This window comes from Fulmarus glacialis, unplaced genomic scaffold (genome assembly GCF_000690835.1).
Source record: "Fulmarus glacialis isolate BGI_N327 unplaced genomic scaffold, ASM69083v1 scaffold32436, whole genome shotgun sequence".
Lineage (NCBI taxonomy): Eukaryota > Metazoa > Chordata > Aves > Procellariiformes > Procellariidae > Fulmarus > Fulmarus glacialis.
The window spans coordinates 16,684-33,169 of record NW_009217994.1 but is presented as its reverse complement, the minus strand read 5'-3'; the positions used below and the strand labels follow the sequence as shown (position 1 = coordinate 33,169).

The window sequence follows — 16,486 nt, the reverse complement described above, 5'->3', positions numbered from 1 at the left end:
CACAAGGGGTCTAGTGGGAGGGTGACCTGGCAGTGATGGGAGGCTCCTGTGCAGCAGCAGATTTGTTAGTAACTTCAGTCTCTTTCAATTAGCTTATCCTGCTCTGGAGTGCAGGAAACAAAAATTACAACGATGTTAAAACACTGCTGAAGGATGCATTTTCTGTTAGCCTTAGCAAACCTTTTGTCTCCAGCTCGGAAGAGGCACATAAGCAGTCACAGGGACTGCTGGTTTCGGGGACAGAGCAGCAGGGAAATGCTGAGGGTGGGTGGAGGGGCCTGGCGCTGCTCTCGCAGGGAGCAGGTTGTTGCCCACAGCTGACAACCCCTGGGGATCCTTGTCTGCTGTTCTCCAGGCTTTGCTGGAGAGGCTGCTGAAGGCGGACGTCTCTCCCCTGATTATGGGGTGTTTTTGGCCTCCCTTCACACCCTGTGGGATGCCTGACAGCATTAAGCTTGATTAGCCCAGTCAGATGTTTGACGGCAGCCCAGCGCAAAGCCAAGTGCAAGGGCTGGGCTGCAGCCACAAGGCCATGCCCCAGCTCCTGTGCCTGAGGGCCAACGCCTCCCTTCCCAAAGCCCGTGGAAGGACCCTCGGGGAGGGAGGTGAGACACCTTGCTTAAGGGCTTTTCTCTACTGAGCCCAGAAAAGGCACGTCTGGAGGGAACAGCCAGCGATGGCTCCCTGCGGCTTGATGGCCAGTGAAGGGCGGGGAGGAGGCCATCACCCGCTGCTGCGTTTCGGTGGCAGCAGATGCCTCCTCGCAGGGAGCGCTGGCAGGGACCCGTGCTGCCAAAATCCCTCTGAGGCGTTGCGCTCCTCACCTCCCGCCCCAAGCAGCAGCCCAGCGCGTCGAGGGCTGCACGGCAGCAGCCGGGCTGGTGTCCCCGTGCCCATGCTGCTGCTCCAGGGACGACAGAGAAAATGGCGATCCTGAGCAGGTACAGGATCAATGATGTCCTCTGTTTGGAAATGAAATTTCTTAGCTTTGCACTGATGTTTTTATTTTCAGAACCGCCTCAGCTTTGCCGCAGCATTTATACACAGCAGCGGGAGATCATTACCCTGGGATAATGCTCAATCCCCCTGACGTTACCTGCCTCGCAGTGGAAACACAGGGGATCTCTGCCAGCCCCTCCTGGCTGGGTGGCTGACCCTTGGTTAGGGGGAACGGCTGCAAAAAAATAAAGCCCTCTTCTATTACAAAGTTTATCCATCAGCAGTTTGTGATTTTAATATAAAAAATTACCTCAGTTATTTCAAAAAACTGGCAGTTGAAATTCAATTTGTTGTGGTTTTTTTTTTTTTTTTTCCTTTTTGAGGTTGGATAAACAGTTGGCAAGTGCCATTCCTGCCTTTAAGAACTCACTAAAAAAACCAGCATGATTTGATTTGTTTGTACAGTGAAAAGATTGTTCTTTAATCCCTTCGGAGTTGTTGGATGTGATACTCCTGCCAGTCGAACTAATGAAAAATCCTCTGGCAGGATGTGTCAGGAAACCCAGAGAAGCCCCCTTGCCTCTCGTGAAGACAGCGGGTATCTTGAAAATGGCAGAGCAAGGGGCACAACTTCTGCATCCCTTCGGGAAACACAGTAGGCACGCTCCATGCCAGAAAGCAGCACAGGGTTGGAGGTCTTATTGTATTTGATATAAAATTGGACCCAATTATCAAACAGGAGGCATAGGAGATTTTGAACAACAAAAAAAGTCAAACAAACCCCCCCCAAAAACTCCAACAATACTATGCAATAATCACTTAAGTAGTTTATTTTTTTCCTCCTTGGTTAGATCAGTACAGTGAAATCCACTATTTTAAAAATAATTAACGTAATATTTGTGTTATAATCTTAGGTATTCGAAATAGCAATTAATTCTTTAATGAACATGAACGATTAATTCAGCACATAAACTGTATAAAATAATAACAGAAATTAAATCAAGCATGGGGAGGAGGAAAGAAGTTGCCATTAAGGAAGAGAGCAGTTTGAGTCTTCACACCAGTTACAAGGATAAAATTAAACAACAATAGGCTAATTGGATCTTAAGTGGGACTAAACTGAACCCCTCTTGGGCCCAGCTCAGTTGCTGAAGCACAGTTACCTACTGCAGTTTGGGATGCCCTCTGATGGTGCTGGGGACGTCCCCGTGGGGCTGGACGGTGTTAACGCAGGACCTACCAGAGAGGCCAGGTGGGAACAGCTAACTCGTGCCTGTGTTCAGGCAACTGAACCAGGATCAGCTCTTTTTAGTCACTTGCTGACATATGTACGAGTGTTCTTAAAACCCACTGTTTTCTATTAAAGGAACTAGAAATTTTTGTATTGATTTAGTATGGGAGAACATCCTTAAATAACGGTAGTTTCAGTCTCCTCTGTTAATCGAATATCTAAGCAGCAATTGCAGGGACTTACAGATAGCCATCAGTTTTGCAGAAAAGTCTAGCAAGCATTTTTTTTATGTTACTATTTCAAATATATCCAATTCCAAATGTATTTATTTTATAGTAGAGTACAAATTATCCACAAATCTTAGAAGCTAAAAGAGAAACAATACAGAACATCTAACCTCAAACCTCCCCAATGCTTTTTACTCAAGATCTTCAAAATATCTCCTGAAAAGCTCCAAATGCAAACATTTTCTCAGAAAAAACATGCATTAAAGTGTTCTGCAATGGGAATGTTTCAGATTCATTACAATGGTTCACACATTCACTAGAAATAATAAGAAAAACAAGATTACGTTCCTCTACCGTTTCTCATTCTGAAGACTTCCCTTGATATATGTATGTGTGAGTGCGTGTGTGTGCATGTGTGTTTGTACACTCCTAACTTGGTCTCTTTTTTTGCTTTATTAATTTTTGTTGACTTATCTTTATATGTTACTTCAGAGAAAGAAAGATACCAAATCAGTTCAGGTGATGAGGACAGGGCTCTTTGGTGTACTGATGAAAACTAATTCAGGAACCAGGCAGTGAAATATTTATCTAACAATTCTTGAGAGCAGGTAAGCGTTTCGTTGTTGATATAATCCCAGAAAGCAGGCTCTGATGATCATATTATCCTTTAATTATAACAAGAGTTCAACAGTCAATTATCTTTTAATTTCCTCACCAAGATCTAAATACTTCACAAGATGTTCAAACACAATTTTTCTAAAACTGGGAAATCTAACCAGAGGTTTTACTTGCAATTTACTGTTTATTGTATAAATATATACATATAGTATCCTTAAAAAAATAAACCTCACGGCTAACATTGGGAATATTTCTCTGCAGTTAAGAAGCCGATACTTATCGGTAAAGTAGCTTCTTTTCTAAACTGTGCTGAAGGATGTAGAAGAACAGTTTTAACATGGAAAGGTGTGGTGTCCACACGCAGTTGGCATCTGCTCAGATCTCAATGGCCGGTCCATATTAACCTGTCTTTGACAATACACATGTGGCACTGCGAGTAGAGGGAAGAGATGCACTGAGAAATGGGATGATTTTTTTGAATAACGAAGGCTAACGTATTAAAAGTAATACATTTGGAAAATGACAATTGAGGAAATTCAATAGTATGTCTTGCAAACGTTTTTACAAGTTAAGAGTATGTTGTTAATAAAATGCGTAAAATTTAAAAAAGAATTTCCTTAAATGAAGTGCTTTTGGAGACATCTTAGGAAGCATTATTTTGACAATGTTAATTGTTGTCTTTTTCTTTTCTGATAAATGGATTATGCAAAACTAATTCCCTCACTATGTAGATTTAATCCACAACACAGGACCACTGTCAGAATTTTAAACTATTTTGAGTTTTGTAATGAATAGATACAAAAAAGCCATACTCAATTAATTTACTAGTTTGAAATTATAAATCAGTCACTGTCTTTATCTACAGTTTCCTGCATTTGACCAAATCCTACTGTATGAATGCCCGGAGAAAATCATTATAGGATATTTTTGAAGACAAAGTTTTATCATAATATTCCAAAATGTGGAATAACTCCTCTTCAGTCAGGTCAATGCTGTACTCATGAAGAACCTACAAAAGACAGAGACAACTTTAAAATTTATTCCAGTGCTTTGGGTAAGCAAGAAGTAAAAACATTACCTTATCTTGCTAAAATTTCTTTACAAAATAACTTGATGGTTCAGTTCCACTCAGTCTTAGGTTTCTCAGAATATTAGAAAATCAAACCTTCCTTTATTATCTCTTACTCTTCCCATGCCAATACTGGCTCCCTGGGATACATATCTGAAAACCTGCATATGCAGGGCTTTGTCCACTAGCTCAACTAGCACTTGCCTGAGGGAGCATTAAGAAATGGGTAGCAGCCGTGTGCATAGAAGCTAATTTACAAAAAGTACATGTTTAAAAGGCTTTCACTACTATCTGGAGATGAGATGAAGAGGTGGAATACCTTCCTTTCTATCCTCCTTGGATGATCTGCAACCTTTGCATCCAGAGAAACAGAAGGAATAATCCAGTCACTCAAACTGTGCAATCTCCTATGTATATAATGATGCCCATGATGCACTCAGTGCTTTTAATTTCCATGGGACAAATGCTCAGCCTGTAAGCATGCCTTCCTAACACATCAGTGAAAACCCAACTTGAACAGGACACGTCTGGTTCACCTGATGCTAAAAGCCAGGTTAGAAACCTGCATTTTTCAAATATTTCACCTGTTGCATTTTTTCTGCACTTCAACAGTTTTTAATGTTCTCAATGCCCTAACATGAAAGAAAATAATGCATTAATTTCTGAGGATTACTTCTGGGTTTAGATGCACTTGGGGATTTAAGCCCTGAAAGTGACCAGCAACACAGTATGTCCTTGTGTGCTATGCCAGTTGTCATTAGTTTTCTGGCAAACTCAGTGTAGTCTGCCCCTTTCCCTCTTAACAGCTCAGCATCAGAAATCACTAATGACCCCTTGCAGATAGTACAGCCATAAATAGCAGTGTTACTGAAGTTAGTAGAGAGCTAATTTCCCCGTTTCAGTAAATTAAGTTACCTAGGAGATAAAGGGATCTGTACCTCCACAAATGACTTGATATCTTGTCAAACAGCAGATTAACACCTTTGTAGTAGGATTTTGGAATCGGGGATTGCTTCTTGATCTAGATCCATGAGGAGTTAGTTTTTTGGTTGTGGGTTTGTTGTGGTGGTTTTTTGGTTTTGGTTTTTTTTTTTTTTTTTTTTTTGCTTAGCTTATATCATGTTAGGAAGCTTGATTTGAAAGTTGTTGACATTGCTTTAACTATAAATGGTAATCATCACATGTCCTAGAGGAACATGACAAATTAAAATAAAATGCAAAGGAGCCTGATGTTCACTCCTTCTCCCCTGAGCCTGGTCTGCTGAGGCAGCGCCCAAGCAGTCAGAAAGCTGCAGTGATAGACAGGGAGCCTCAGGCATGAAGTTGATACAGCCACATTGATACATCTTGCTCCTCAGCCTTCGCAGAGGAGCAGGCAGGAACTCAGGTTTCAGCTATGTGGCAGTGCCAGAACATATCACATTCCCACCAGTCCTAAATAAGTAAAGATTTAAAAGAGCACTTCTGTGACTGGTATAATCGACCAGGTTTATAGTCTGCCAGGCAACAAGCTGGCTTCCTGCATCTCAGGGAAGGGGAGCGTCAGAAGCACACCTTATCTTCGCTTACTGGAGCCAAGCACTTGCTTACTGTGATTGAGCATCCCGTCCACTAGTTGATCAGTTCTTTGAAGCAGTAGCGATACCAAGGGGTGTCCTAATGCACGCAGCATTAAATAGGTTTAGGGCCCCATGCGATTTTTTTTCTTGCATTTGAATAGCAAATATTCTGAATTACTCCAGAACAGAGAGTGATTATTATTCCTAGTTAAAACAATATCAAAGATTTTGAAACCAGTGCAGCTAAGCAAAAAACAACCCCCCCATGGATCTAGATGAAGAATCACTGATATCCAGAACACACAGGTGTGTATTTGAGGAGATACAAGGTACTAAAGTATTTGCAGAGGATACGGATCCCTTGCCTAGTACAAAACTATGCTGCACACAGCAGAGAGAGAAACCAGAAACAGAGACTCTCAAGTGGGGATTGCTTGAGCCTGTTCCACATTTAGAAGGGACCGCATCAGTTGGAGGGTCACAGGATCCTGCAGCTGCAGTAGTGCCTGAAGGGAGACCTACCAGAAGGTATGCTTCTATTCCCTTCCCACATGATTGTGAAAGATACACATCTAAACTTTGTATAGGGACTAAGGTTTTTCTCCATTTTATCTATTCAGGACTCCACTAAGACCTTAAGGAATTGTAATCACACGTGGAGAAAGATTACCGTGAGTAATGGTCAGAGCTGAAGTCACGAAGAGGGGCCAGGATGAGTTTATGCGTTCTGGTTCAGTACCATTTTTCAGAAAATTTTCAGTAAGGAAGCTCAGATTAGACTACTGTAATTTTCTGACTATTAATTGCTAAATACAACTTACTTGTATGAAATCTGCAATATCTAACAGTCCAGTATGACTTTCATCATAGGATTTAAAAGTTCTCTTCATTGGTCTCCAGCAGTGCAAGATCTGGGGCTGAATTCTCAGCATTGCGCTGAAGAACGACATGGTTTGTGGTCCAGGACTCATCTAACAAAATTGGATGAGAAAGACTCGCATTTACTAAGATCAGCATGAGCACAACTGGGCACAACTATAATGCAGAATAAAAAGGTGTTGGACTGTAATGCTGCCTTGATCTGCAACTGGCTGCTGAATACTTGTTTACAAATTACTGCAAGATACTGTTTCCACAAGATTATTTTAACCTATAACATTTTGATATTCTTGGGAAGTGCAGATGGTGTATTAACTTAATCACTGCCAAAGCCCTAACTTTTTATTATTTGAAACTGATTCTGAAGTCAGTGTTACTTCTGCTCAGATCTCAGTGTTTTCACATGTATTATGGTTGTCCTTGTTTCAACTCCCTCTTTCAGCCATTTTTAATTCTCTGCACTGTACATTTTTCAGAGTGAAATTTTTGTTTAAAAGTGACTGAATGCATAAGCCAACTGTGGGAGTGGTACGGTATTTAAGAAAAAACAACTGTATGCTTTTCTCAGTACATAAAATACCTTGTAACCAGCTTTTGAACCTTTCTGCAGTTCCACAGCTGGCCCATCGGCTTAATTTTCCTTGGGACATGTTGTGGCCTGTTGTTTTGGCTTGGCTAAACTTGTTACATCGGTGTACCCTGCACACATGTGAACTGCAGAACTATTCATTAAGGCAAAATTAATGCCACTTGTACAAAGCTTTAATACTGCAGTGATGAGTAAGGGACTTTGGGAAAAGTCAGCAAGCCCCAATCCACCTGCAGGGTCTGGATCTGCTCTACTATTTTCTTAAAATACAGCTCCATCTCAGCTTCCCCTACACTCTCCTGGTATTTATTATTGTAATTGGGTAAGTTGATAGTGCCCCGTTTGTGCCAGTTGCACATGCCACTGGAGTCTCTACAAGCATCTCCTTGTGAAGGAATGCACAGTTGGTTTTATACATCCACTATGTGAACACAGAGGCCATGCTGCACCTAAACGAGTTGTAAGAGGCCTGGGGAGCAGTTGCACCTTCTTTCTGTGCTCTTGGGGTATTCCTCCTTTCAGACTATGTAGCTGAGGAATGAGGGGGTACATGAATAATGCAGTTTCCAACACAAAATACTGAGTATCTTTGTGGGCTGAGGAGAGGGAAAGGGCACTTTATGATGACTTCAACTTGGGTTATTTTCATAGCTCAGAGCCTGGATGCTTCCATGAAGCCCTAGGCCATTGATTCTCTCAGGCTTTTGAGAAAGAGAAACAATTATGCTTGCCACCAAAACAAAAGGTTTTATTTGGTTTTTTTTTTATTATTATTCCTTTTGATGTGTATCTGTACACTTATTAGGTGGAATGGGCTGAGCAATCTATGAGGAAATTTCACTTTGAATATTACATTATATAAAGGTGCTCAGAACATGGACTGAGACCTTTTTTTTTTCCCCTGAATAGAATAAATGAAATAAAAATTATTTGAGACAACTACATAGGCATTTAAAAATTACTGCTTTATCCACTCCAGAATACTGGGATGGAATTTTACAGCATCAAATTTGTGTGTAAAAGAAATCTTATGTAAGATAATGAAGTTCTTTCTTTGATGCAAAACTTAATAGTTTTACCTCACTATCCCTACCAGTAGTGAATACTTGATAATTCCTAATGCTACTCTCTTCATACCTTGGTGGCAATCTGTTCGTTCCACATCTGAAAACAGTTCGGTAATGTAATTTCTCTATAAAATGCTGCTACTAACCATATCTAAACTAATTAGGCATAGTCAGAAACAGTCTAAAAATGTAGCAGGCTCGCTGAATGAGCAGATTTGGAATTTGGCACTGTTCCTACTACATAACTTGATTGGGATGCTATAACTGATGTCTTCCTTTCTGGGCCACAAAAGCCAGATTTCTGGGTCTCTTCTGATCTTTTCTGCCCTAGAGCGCTACTGTGGGCAGAGGGGAACAGCCAGTGTGCAGCTGCCTTGCTGGGACTCTTTTCATTGCAGCTTGGGAAGCAGATAGGTGTGGCAGGGAAAGATGCAAAGGTGCAATGTGCGCTGACCAGTCCTGGCTCTTAGATGTTTTTAGTGACCATTAACAGCAGTGCAAGTGAGAGCTTCCTCTGGGCTTTTCTTACAGTGCCGGGTGTGGAGCAGAGGCACAGCTTGCTGACAAGATCTCTAGTCGGGGCCATCCTAAGACACATCCCATGCACTTTTTATTTCCAGCTTGATTTTTATTTAGTTCAACAAAAGCTCTTAAACAGTCAGCTCCCCTGTTTTCTATTTGGAATTATTATCCAGATTTTAGCAAATTTAGCCAATTTACCATATAACCTGGATATAGAGCATGATCCCAAGGAGTTAAATCTTCCAACTGAAGGAGATACCAAATGAATACTAGGCAATTAATATCATGGGATTAAATAAGAAAATGCTGGAAAGTCCCTGCATAAAGTGACTATAGAAACAGGCCATGAAATATCCTGTCAGTACAGCAGAAACTGAAAAAAAATTGTCATTTTGATTTTTATAAACTTTGTACCTACTGGCTTTTGTGGCTTCTGTATAATTACTCTCTGTAGCAGTGAGCTTTCCTGTGGTTTTAACAACAAGATACAACTCTGAAGGAAGTCATAGTATGCAAATCTTCCATTTTTCTTTAAATCATATTTTGTTGTTATTTGGTTAATTTCCCCTTCACTTAAATCCAAATTGAATTTCTCTGCTATATCTGAAATGCAAAGAAAGAATATTCATTTTGTCATTCTTAAAAATAGCCAATTGTCCTGTGTTCGCAAGTTTTAGCAGGGATATGTTGACAGGTCATCAGTTCCAGTGACTGCTGCGTGCGTGTGTTACGCCGTTCTTGCTATATGCAAGTACATGCATATGCCTATACTTATGGGGTGGCAGTTCACATTTTACAGGGTTTCAGGGGACTGATAACATGTCATTTTGATTTTAAATGCACAAGAAGTACTCCTTGACATTAACTGAGATAAAGGATCTGATAAGCTAACATGTTCTTATAGCCAGGACTTTACATTCAATTATACAGGTGCACACTGTCTTATCACACATGCAAATGTCCTAACAAAGGCACAGAAAATCCCCTCTCTAGAAGAGAACACAATGGAAGAGCAGCATAGCCCAGCTCTTCTGAGAGTAAAATCCAGGGTCCTTTCAAATCAGCCATCAAGACCGGTGCAACCAGAAGCACACACAAGAAAAAGACTGGTGAATCTATTTATTTGAATATCCCCAGGCACAGAAAGGGTAGTGTATTGGGAAGGTGATGAGAAATTTGTGTACATGCCGTAAGTACCCCCAAGCAAGTCACGCACTCCTTTTCCAAGGAGCAGCTAATTCTGAATGGGGACGTGAATGTATCGCACCCAAGGCTACTGTAAGCTATTCTGCTCTGCCATAGCAGGGTGGTACCTGGAGCAATCATGCAGTGGATGCCCTTACTAGAGGCCAGATGTTCCTATGGCTGGGACACCAGAAAAAAAACAGAACGCATCCAAGAATGAATAAAACACTTTCCAGACGGTAACAAACCTAGGAAGTCTGACACTGGGATTTCTCCTAGCTTGCTGACATCCTTCTCTCGGCACACTTTCAGTATGCCTCTCCAGCAGTGTTGAATGTTCTTTCTTATCTTATTTTCTATTGTTTCACAGTTAAGGATAGGTGCAGAACAAGTTGTTGTTGTCTGAGGACGACTGGGTGCTGGTATCTAAAACAAGAGATAATGGTAATTTTTTCTATTGAGTTTTACTGGTTGTCTAGACAAACCACCAGATGACAAATCCAGTTTCTGGTCTTCCAGGTGAGGTTAATGTACCATTTGAGCCACTTCTAAGTCTGATTTGAATTGTGTCTGCAAAACTGTAGGTAAAAATGTGAGAACACTCTTAGTGTCAAAATGACGCTATTCATTTAATGGGCCTTGACCACTTTTTCTGTATTTGGCTTAATTTGTAAGTCATTTATAGTTTCTCCAAACTGTTTCTTATTAAACCACAGATACTGTGCTCAATAAAATCTATGTACTGCCATCTTAGAACAAACAAACAAACCAGTGCAAAGTCACTGAATTACGAAATAACATTGTTTTGATTTGTTACTGGGAGAATTCCTGGTCCTATGCAAAGCCACAGAAGCAATAATGTGAGAGGATCCCAGTGCTCTTTTTGATTGCTGCCTCAGCAGTACTGTGGGTGAACTGGAAGCAAAGCCTCAGCCTACCACTGCACGATATGTGCACAAGCGGTATTTATGCTTCCAGGTCCAATGTATAATTTCATATTTAGTGAGACTTCCCAGTGCTCACTTGAGGGTCTCACTGGTGCAGACTTGCTGAGGCCTCACACACGTTTCCATGCAATGAACGCTGCAGGACCATTCATCCTGATCGGTGTTCAGGCTGGCTGGGGTCTTTCCAGCAGCCGTAAGTTCGGGGAGACTTAAGTTCCCTTCCTATTGTCTTATACTGCCCAATCTAGCATTCACAGACAGTAACGAGGAATTTTCCATTGCTTTCTTTGGGAACTGGATCAAAGCATGAAGGATGCATGTAGCTAATTTTCTGGGCTTTTCAAGAAAGAACGTATAGGTAATGCAATAATTGAGCTAGCAATGGGCCAATATTTAGATTTACCAGCCCTGACAAGTTGTTTGCATCTTTAATTTGCTCAATCTGTTATTTCTTTTTCAGTAGCTAAATATCTCCATGTAGAAGTAGTCAGAAAATCCAAGCATGTTCCAGGCACTGAATAATTCTAAATATTTTATTTTTCTGTTGTACGTTTGGTTGTAGCCAAAGAACGTGGAATAGGTAGATGCAGCTCCACAAAGGGGATATTTAATTTTTCTGCCTGTAATGATTTCCCCACCTTTCTGTGAATTCTAGCACTAGGCTAAGAGACCAGCATGGCAGTGGAGAGGACCAAAGTGCATTATTGACGTGAAGTATAGGTAAGGATGCAAAAATGAACCAAAACTACTGTATTCCTAATCCACTTCTCTTATCCCTCTCAGATCACTGGCCTTCATGGCAAGTCTATCAGTCAGACTATCAGGCATTAACAGCTGTGATCTGGCATCCACCAGAAAGCAGGCAAGACCACCAGAATGTTTTTGGAAAGGCCAGCAAACACCTATTAGAAAATTGCAACTGCCAATCCTGCCTAGCTTTGTGAGATGACCACAGATAAGATGCTATATATTTTTTTATGCTGCTTTTGCAATTATTGGGCCTTTGTAATTTTGGTGGTTTACTTTGTTCTCAGAAACCTGATTGTGCTTAAACACAGAAATTTTATTTGCTGTACAGCTCTGATGGATATATGTATGGTAACAGCGGGGAATGCTATTGGTGTAAACTGACATACATGGTTTGCTTATTGACAGGTGCTTGTGCCTGATTTCATGGGCAATCAATAGGAATACCTTCACTGAGTTCCACAGGTATTATTTTCAGCCTATGCACAGAAATGAAAATCCAGCAAATTCATAAAACAATCACACTTACGCTCTTTTGCCCTACTAGAGAAGACGATGTCTTGGGATGTTCAGGCTGAGAAGACACACGTGGCTCCTGCATGGCACGGGTAGCTGGCTTGGTAGAAGTTGCAGAACTAGTTGCACTGGGAATGCTTGATGGCATCGTTACAAGTTCTGAGCTGAACTTCTTCAAAAAGTCCTGATATTTCAGCCGTCCACCAGCACTGACATCCACTGTGTTCCAAAGATTTTCGAACTAATGAAGAAGCAAAAGATGACTTTTGTAAATGCTAGTTTTACCACAACAGAATCCCCTTATGGACTAAGGACGTGACAAAAAGTATCAAAAAGAAAGGGAGAGGGTGCCTTGGAATAGAAGGAATCCTAGGGCCCATCTTATTAAAAAAAAGTCACAGCTTCTCTGCAGAAGCCTGCACAAGGCTGGGAAAACAATGAAAAAAGGATTTCTGCAGGACATTTTTTAATTGAATTGGGCCCTTAGTGTGCTGTTTAAACTACTAAACCCTGTGATTAGACACAGTGATTGAGCTGCAGTATAGAAGAATAATGCTTTAACATGAGATGTAAATCAAATACATGGTGCACTTGTATCCTGGCTAAGTACCATTGAGGCAAATTTCTCATGCTATCAGGTGCACCTAAGTTATACCACTACCTCAGGAGGCCATTAAGGTTCCTCAGTCATTGTATTTGCATCAACAAATTATTTCACCCTGAGGGCAAAAATGAATCAGCATGAAAGAACATAGCAGGAAATCTTTACAGCCTTTAGAATCATATATAGTTACAGGAACTGTACCTCTAGAATACAGCCAGCCTATGGAAGAGCTGTGAGCAGCTGCTGGCAGCGTTGCTTCTGCTGCCCGTGGAGGTCCGTGTGGCTCCTTGGCCCGACACAGGGCAGGTAGCCCACCCTCTGGGCTACGTATGGAATCGTAAGGACGAGGCTGGGCTGATTTCCCAGCACTTTATTCAGTAAGTAGCTGCACTGAATTAAATGGGACTACTCATGATATAAGCTACTAATCGAAGCAAGGATTATCACAGCCTGCCCTTAAATAAGTTGCACTCATTTTGTGAGTGTTTCAAGAGTCATCAGTATGCCTTTTTAGGGTCTTCATTATTGATTTTTAATATAAACCTAATTGGGAACCTCAGATTGCTTTTGATTTGATTGTTTTCGGCAGAGACTTAAACCCTAAAGGAAACTAGTCACCTCTTTGATGCATGTGCCAAGTTGCAGTCAAACTTCAAAGGGCAAAGGATACATTTTGAATTTCCTTTCAACTTTCCCCCATTGGCCTGGCTGCTACCACATTATGAATTATAAACAATTCTATTTTGCGCTTGTGATTATACTTCACACTTCATACGAGAATCTCAAAGTGTATTACAAACTTCAATTAAATAGAACAATACCCTGATGAGCTGGGTTAGCTAGTTAGAAACTATTTTAACACCCAATGAAGTTTAGCCATTTGGGGGATCGCAGATAGTTCAAGCAAGTCAAGGGAGTTCAAGCAGAGAGGAGAAAAGCGCCTGAGACAAAAAGGGGGATGTCAGTTGGCAAGATATTAATCAAGACCTTGCTTGCAGTGTGTTTACCATCCTTAGCCTTTTATGAAAAAGGACACAGCATCAGAAATTCAGAAGACCAAGAAGCCAAACTTCAGGAAGAAATTCTTCATCCACTACTTGATACAGATTCCAGCTGAGCCTTGCTAATAACAAACAGTAAGTGGCCATCGTCCAGAAAAGGATAAAAGAAGACATTTTCTGTGAAGTCATCCAGACTATGGCTATTAGTAACACTTCTGTTACAACTCTGAGCAGCGACAACAGCCTGAACGACAGGGGTTTGGATTAGCAGTGGCAAACCCTGTACCCAGATTGGAAGGCTCCCCTGGGGCATCTTCATATAGATATACGTAGGCATATCTTTGAGAGGCTTGTCAAAATCAAAATATCTCTGGAGATACAGGGCTTGAGTCTCACTCACACAGAGGCTGCTGCTTATATAAATGAGACTCCTCAGGCCTGCTTCTCGTTGCTATTATGGATGACAGTTTCTATCAAGATTTTTTTTTCTTCACTTGTCTGAGGTTCTTTTAAGTATAAAATAGCTCCTGTGTCCCTTCGCTTCTTCTTGAGTGTAAAGTAGACAGGATCTAGTCTGGAGGACTCTTCAGCTGGAGATGCTTGCCTTACTGCTTCCAAAAAAGGAAAAAAACCAAGAGATTTTTAACAGCTCAGGAAGGTGTGCGTTCTCCTGCCTCGGCCAGCGCTGCGCTGCAAGCTCACCGCGGCGCTTCTGCTCAGTGGTTCACAGGGATGAAGAGAGACTACCACCACATTTTCACTTTTGCTTTCACTGGTGGTTCCAGGTTCAGATCTGGCACTTGTACTTGGTACTTCACCAGAATTGTGGCTACTAGGAATAGAGCACACAGGCCGTTTGGGTTTTTTATGCTATTTTCAAGGGCGAAGTGGAAAATATTTTGATTTTTTTCAGTGCTTTCATCTGCAACTTTACACATGCATAGCAGCACCTGATAACATGGCAGACTGTGCAATATCTTTGCTGTAATTACAAGCAGGCCCCACTCCTGTCCGCAATTTATAGTCAAAAATGTTGGTGGGAAGTACAGGGCCAAGAAATCAGAGGGTATGTCTGAATGAGCAAAGTACCGAAATAATTTTCTGTAGTGCAGACATGCATACGAGTTTGGAGGCTCTGTGTCTTGTCTTTCAGTTTGCTGCCAAATGGCATTGATGCAATCATGAGCATGAAGGTTAGAGTTAAGTAAGATCCGAAATCTTTTAGTCAAGGTTCCCTCTGTTTTATTATTCACCTAGTATTTGGACTCGGAAAAATCACACTGAACCAGCATTAGCAAAGATAAAAAATGGCTCTTTTGATTTTAAGTTCAGCAGAAGCAGAATCTTATGAAAGACTGGCCTCTCAGGTTCCCCTGAGATTAGCACTGGGCTAATCGGATGGTTTGTCCTGCCAGATTCATGCCACGACTTCAGTCACTCAAGCTAAATTCAAGATTGCATAAACTCTGCTGATGTTAATCTGGGGGAATCTTTAACCCAGAAAAGTAGCTGAGAGGTGGCCGGGAAATGTCAAATGCTTGCCCCTTTCTTTGTCCGAGGAGGGCAGGACAAAATAGCTGCTGAGAAAACAGGAATTTGCATTAGCTCCCAATGGAAGTACTTTTTATTGCATGCCGAGAAGGTTTTTTTCCCCATCAGCTGGAAGTGGATAACTTAAAACTGAAAAAAGAAATTTTTAAAATAGCAAATATACAGATAAAGAGCTAGTGAAAGAGAACTACTGTGCTTTAAATTCACACCTTCGCTATTAGCAATAGCATCTCTGTGACTTTGCTTTAGAAAGCCTGCGATTATTATAGTTCATAACCATACTCAGAGATAAGGAAAAAAATAATCTCCCACAAATGTAGCAACAAATGTTCATGGAATGATAGTCTTAAAACATTTTCATTTCATCCAAATTTTTAAACTACTTGCCTATACACAACAGTATGCAAACGCACGTCTCTAGCCAAAGCCAGTTTACCCAGTTGTATGCTTAAATTAACAAGATAAAATAATATAGTTTTCTTACTTGTTCTTCAGTCAGATGCTGAAAATGTCGGTTATATATATCCCAGAACTCCTCTTTCGATACTGTATTATCTTTTGAAGAGTCAATATCTTTAAACTCTTGTGCAATTGTGTTAAAACCAGCAGTCACTACTTCTTGTATGTGTGAGAGGATGCCTCTCTCTGACAGCTCCCAGGAAGACTTAGGCGGAATGACTTTTTGCCCTTCCTCAGTCTAGACAAAAAACATACATAGAGAATCAGTAATGGATCCACTGAATAAATTATAAATCGCAGTGTGGCATTCAGCCAGTCGAAGAGGGAAACGTCCGTGGAGAAGGCGGCCTTCGAGATCCCGCAGGCAGTAAAATCTGCTTCCAGGAATTCTGGCTTGCACCACAAAAGAAAAAAGGGGCTATGCAAGTAGTTAAGGGAAAAATAGACTCTCTATAAATGGGATCCAACTGGTGACAGGCCAACAAAAGCACAGGACTCCAAGACTGACCTAAACTTTTACAAAGGTCTAAAAAATTGGGTGATCTTACAAAGAGGGCTATGCTGTTAATGCAGAAAAAAGGGAAGTGAGCGCTAACTAGCCCAAATATCCCAAACGTATTCTTCTCATCTCAATAGTCTTTAGCACGCAGTGGAAATCTCTTTGACTGAAAAGGCACTTCAGTCTTGAGATGAAAGAGAGGGCAATTATTTCCCTTTCCTTTCTAAGTTCCAGGTATATTTACGGCGGTACTTTTTAATCTGGTCGTCCACAGTAG

General features: G+C 41.1%; 1 protein-coding gene across 1 annotated transcript; it reads right to left on the bottom strand.

Moving 5' to 3' along the window:
• Nucleotides 1–3,901: 3,901 nt before the first annotated feature.
• On the bottom strand, nt 3,902–15,948 carry EFCAB6 (EF-hand calcium binding domain 6; the record flags this gene model as incomplete). The annotated part of the gene is made up of 6 exons (XM_009579900.1): nt 3,902–4,024; nt 6,465–6,614; nt 9,119–9,303; nt 10,134–10,311; nt 12,109–12,336; nt 15,736–15,948. Coding segments are annotated over 6 exons (1,077 nt in total), but the record flags the coding sequence as incomplete, so codon positions are not given.
• Between the last annotated feature and the right edge of the window lie 538 nt (nt 15,949–16,486).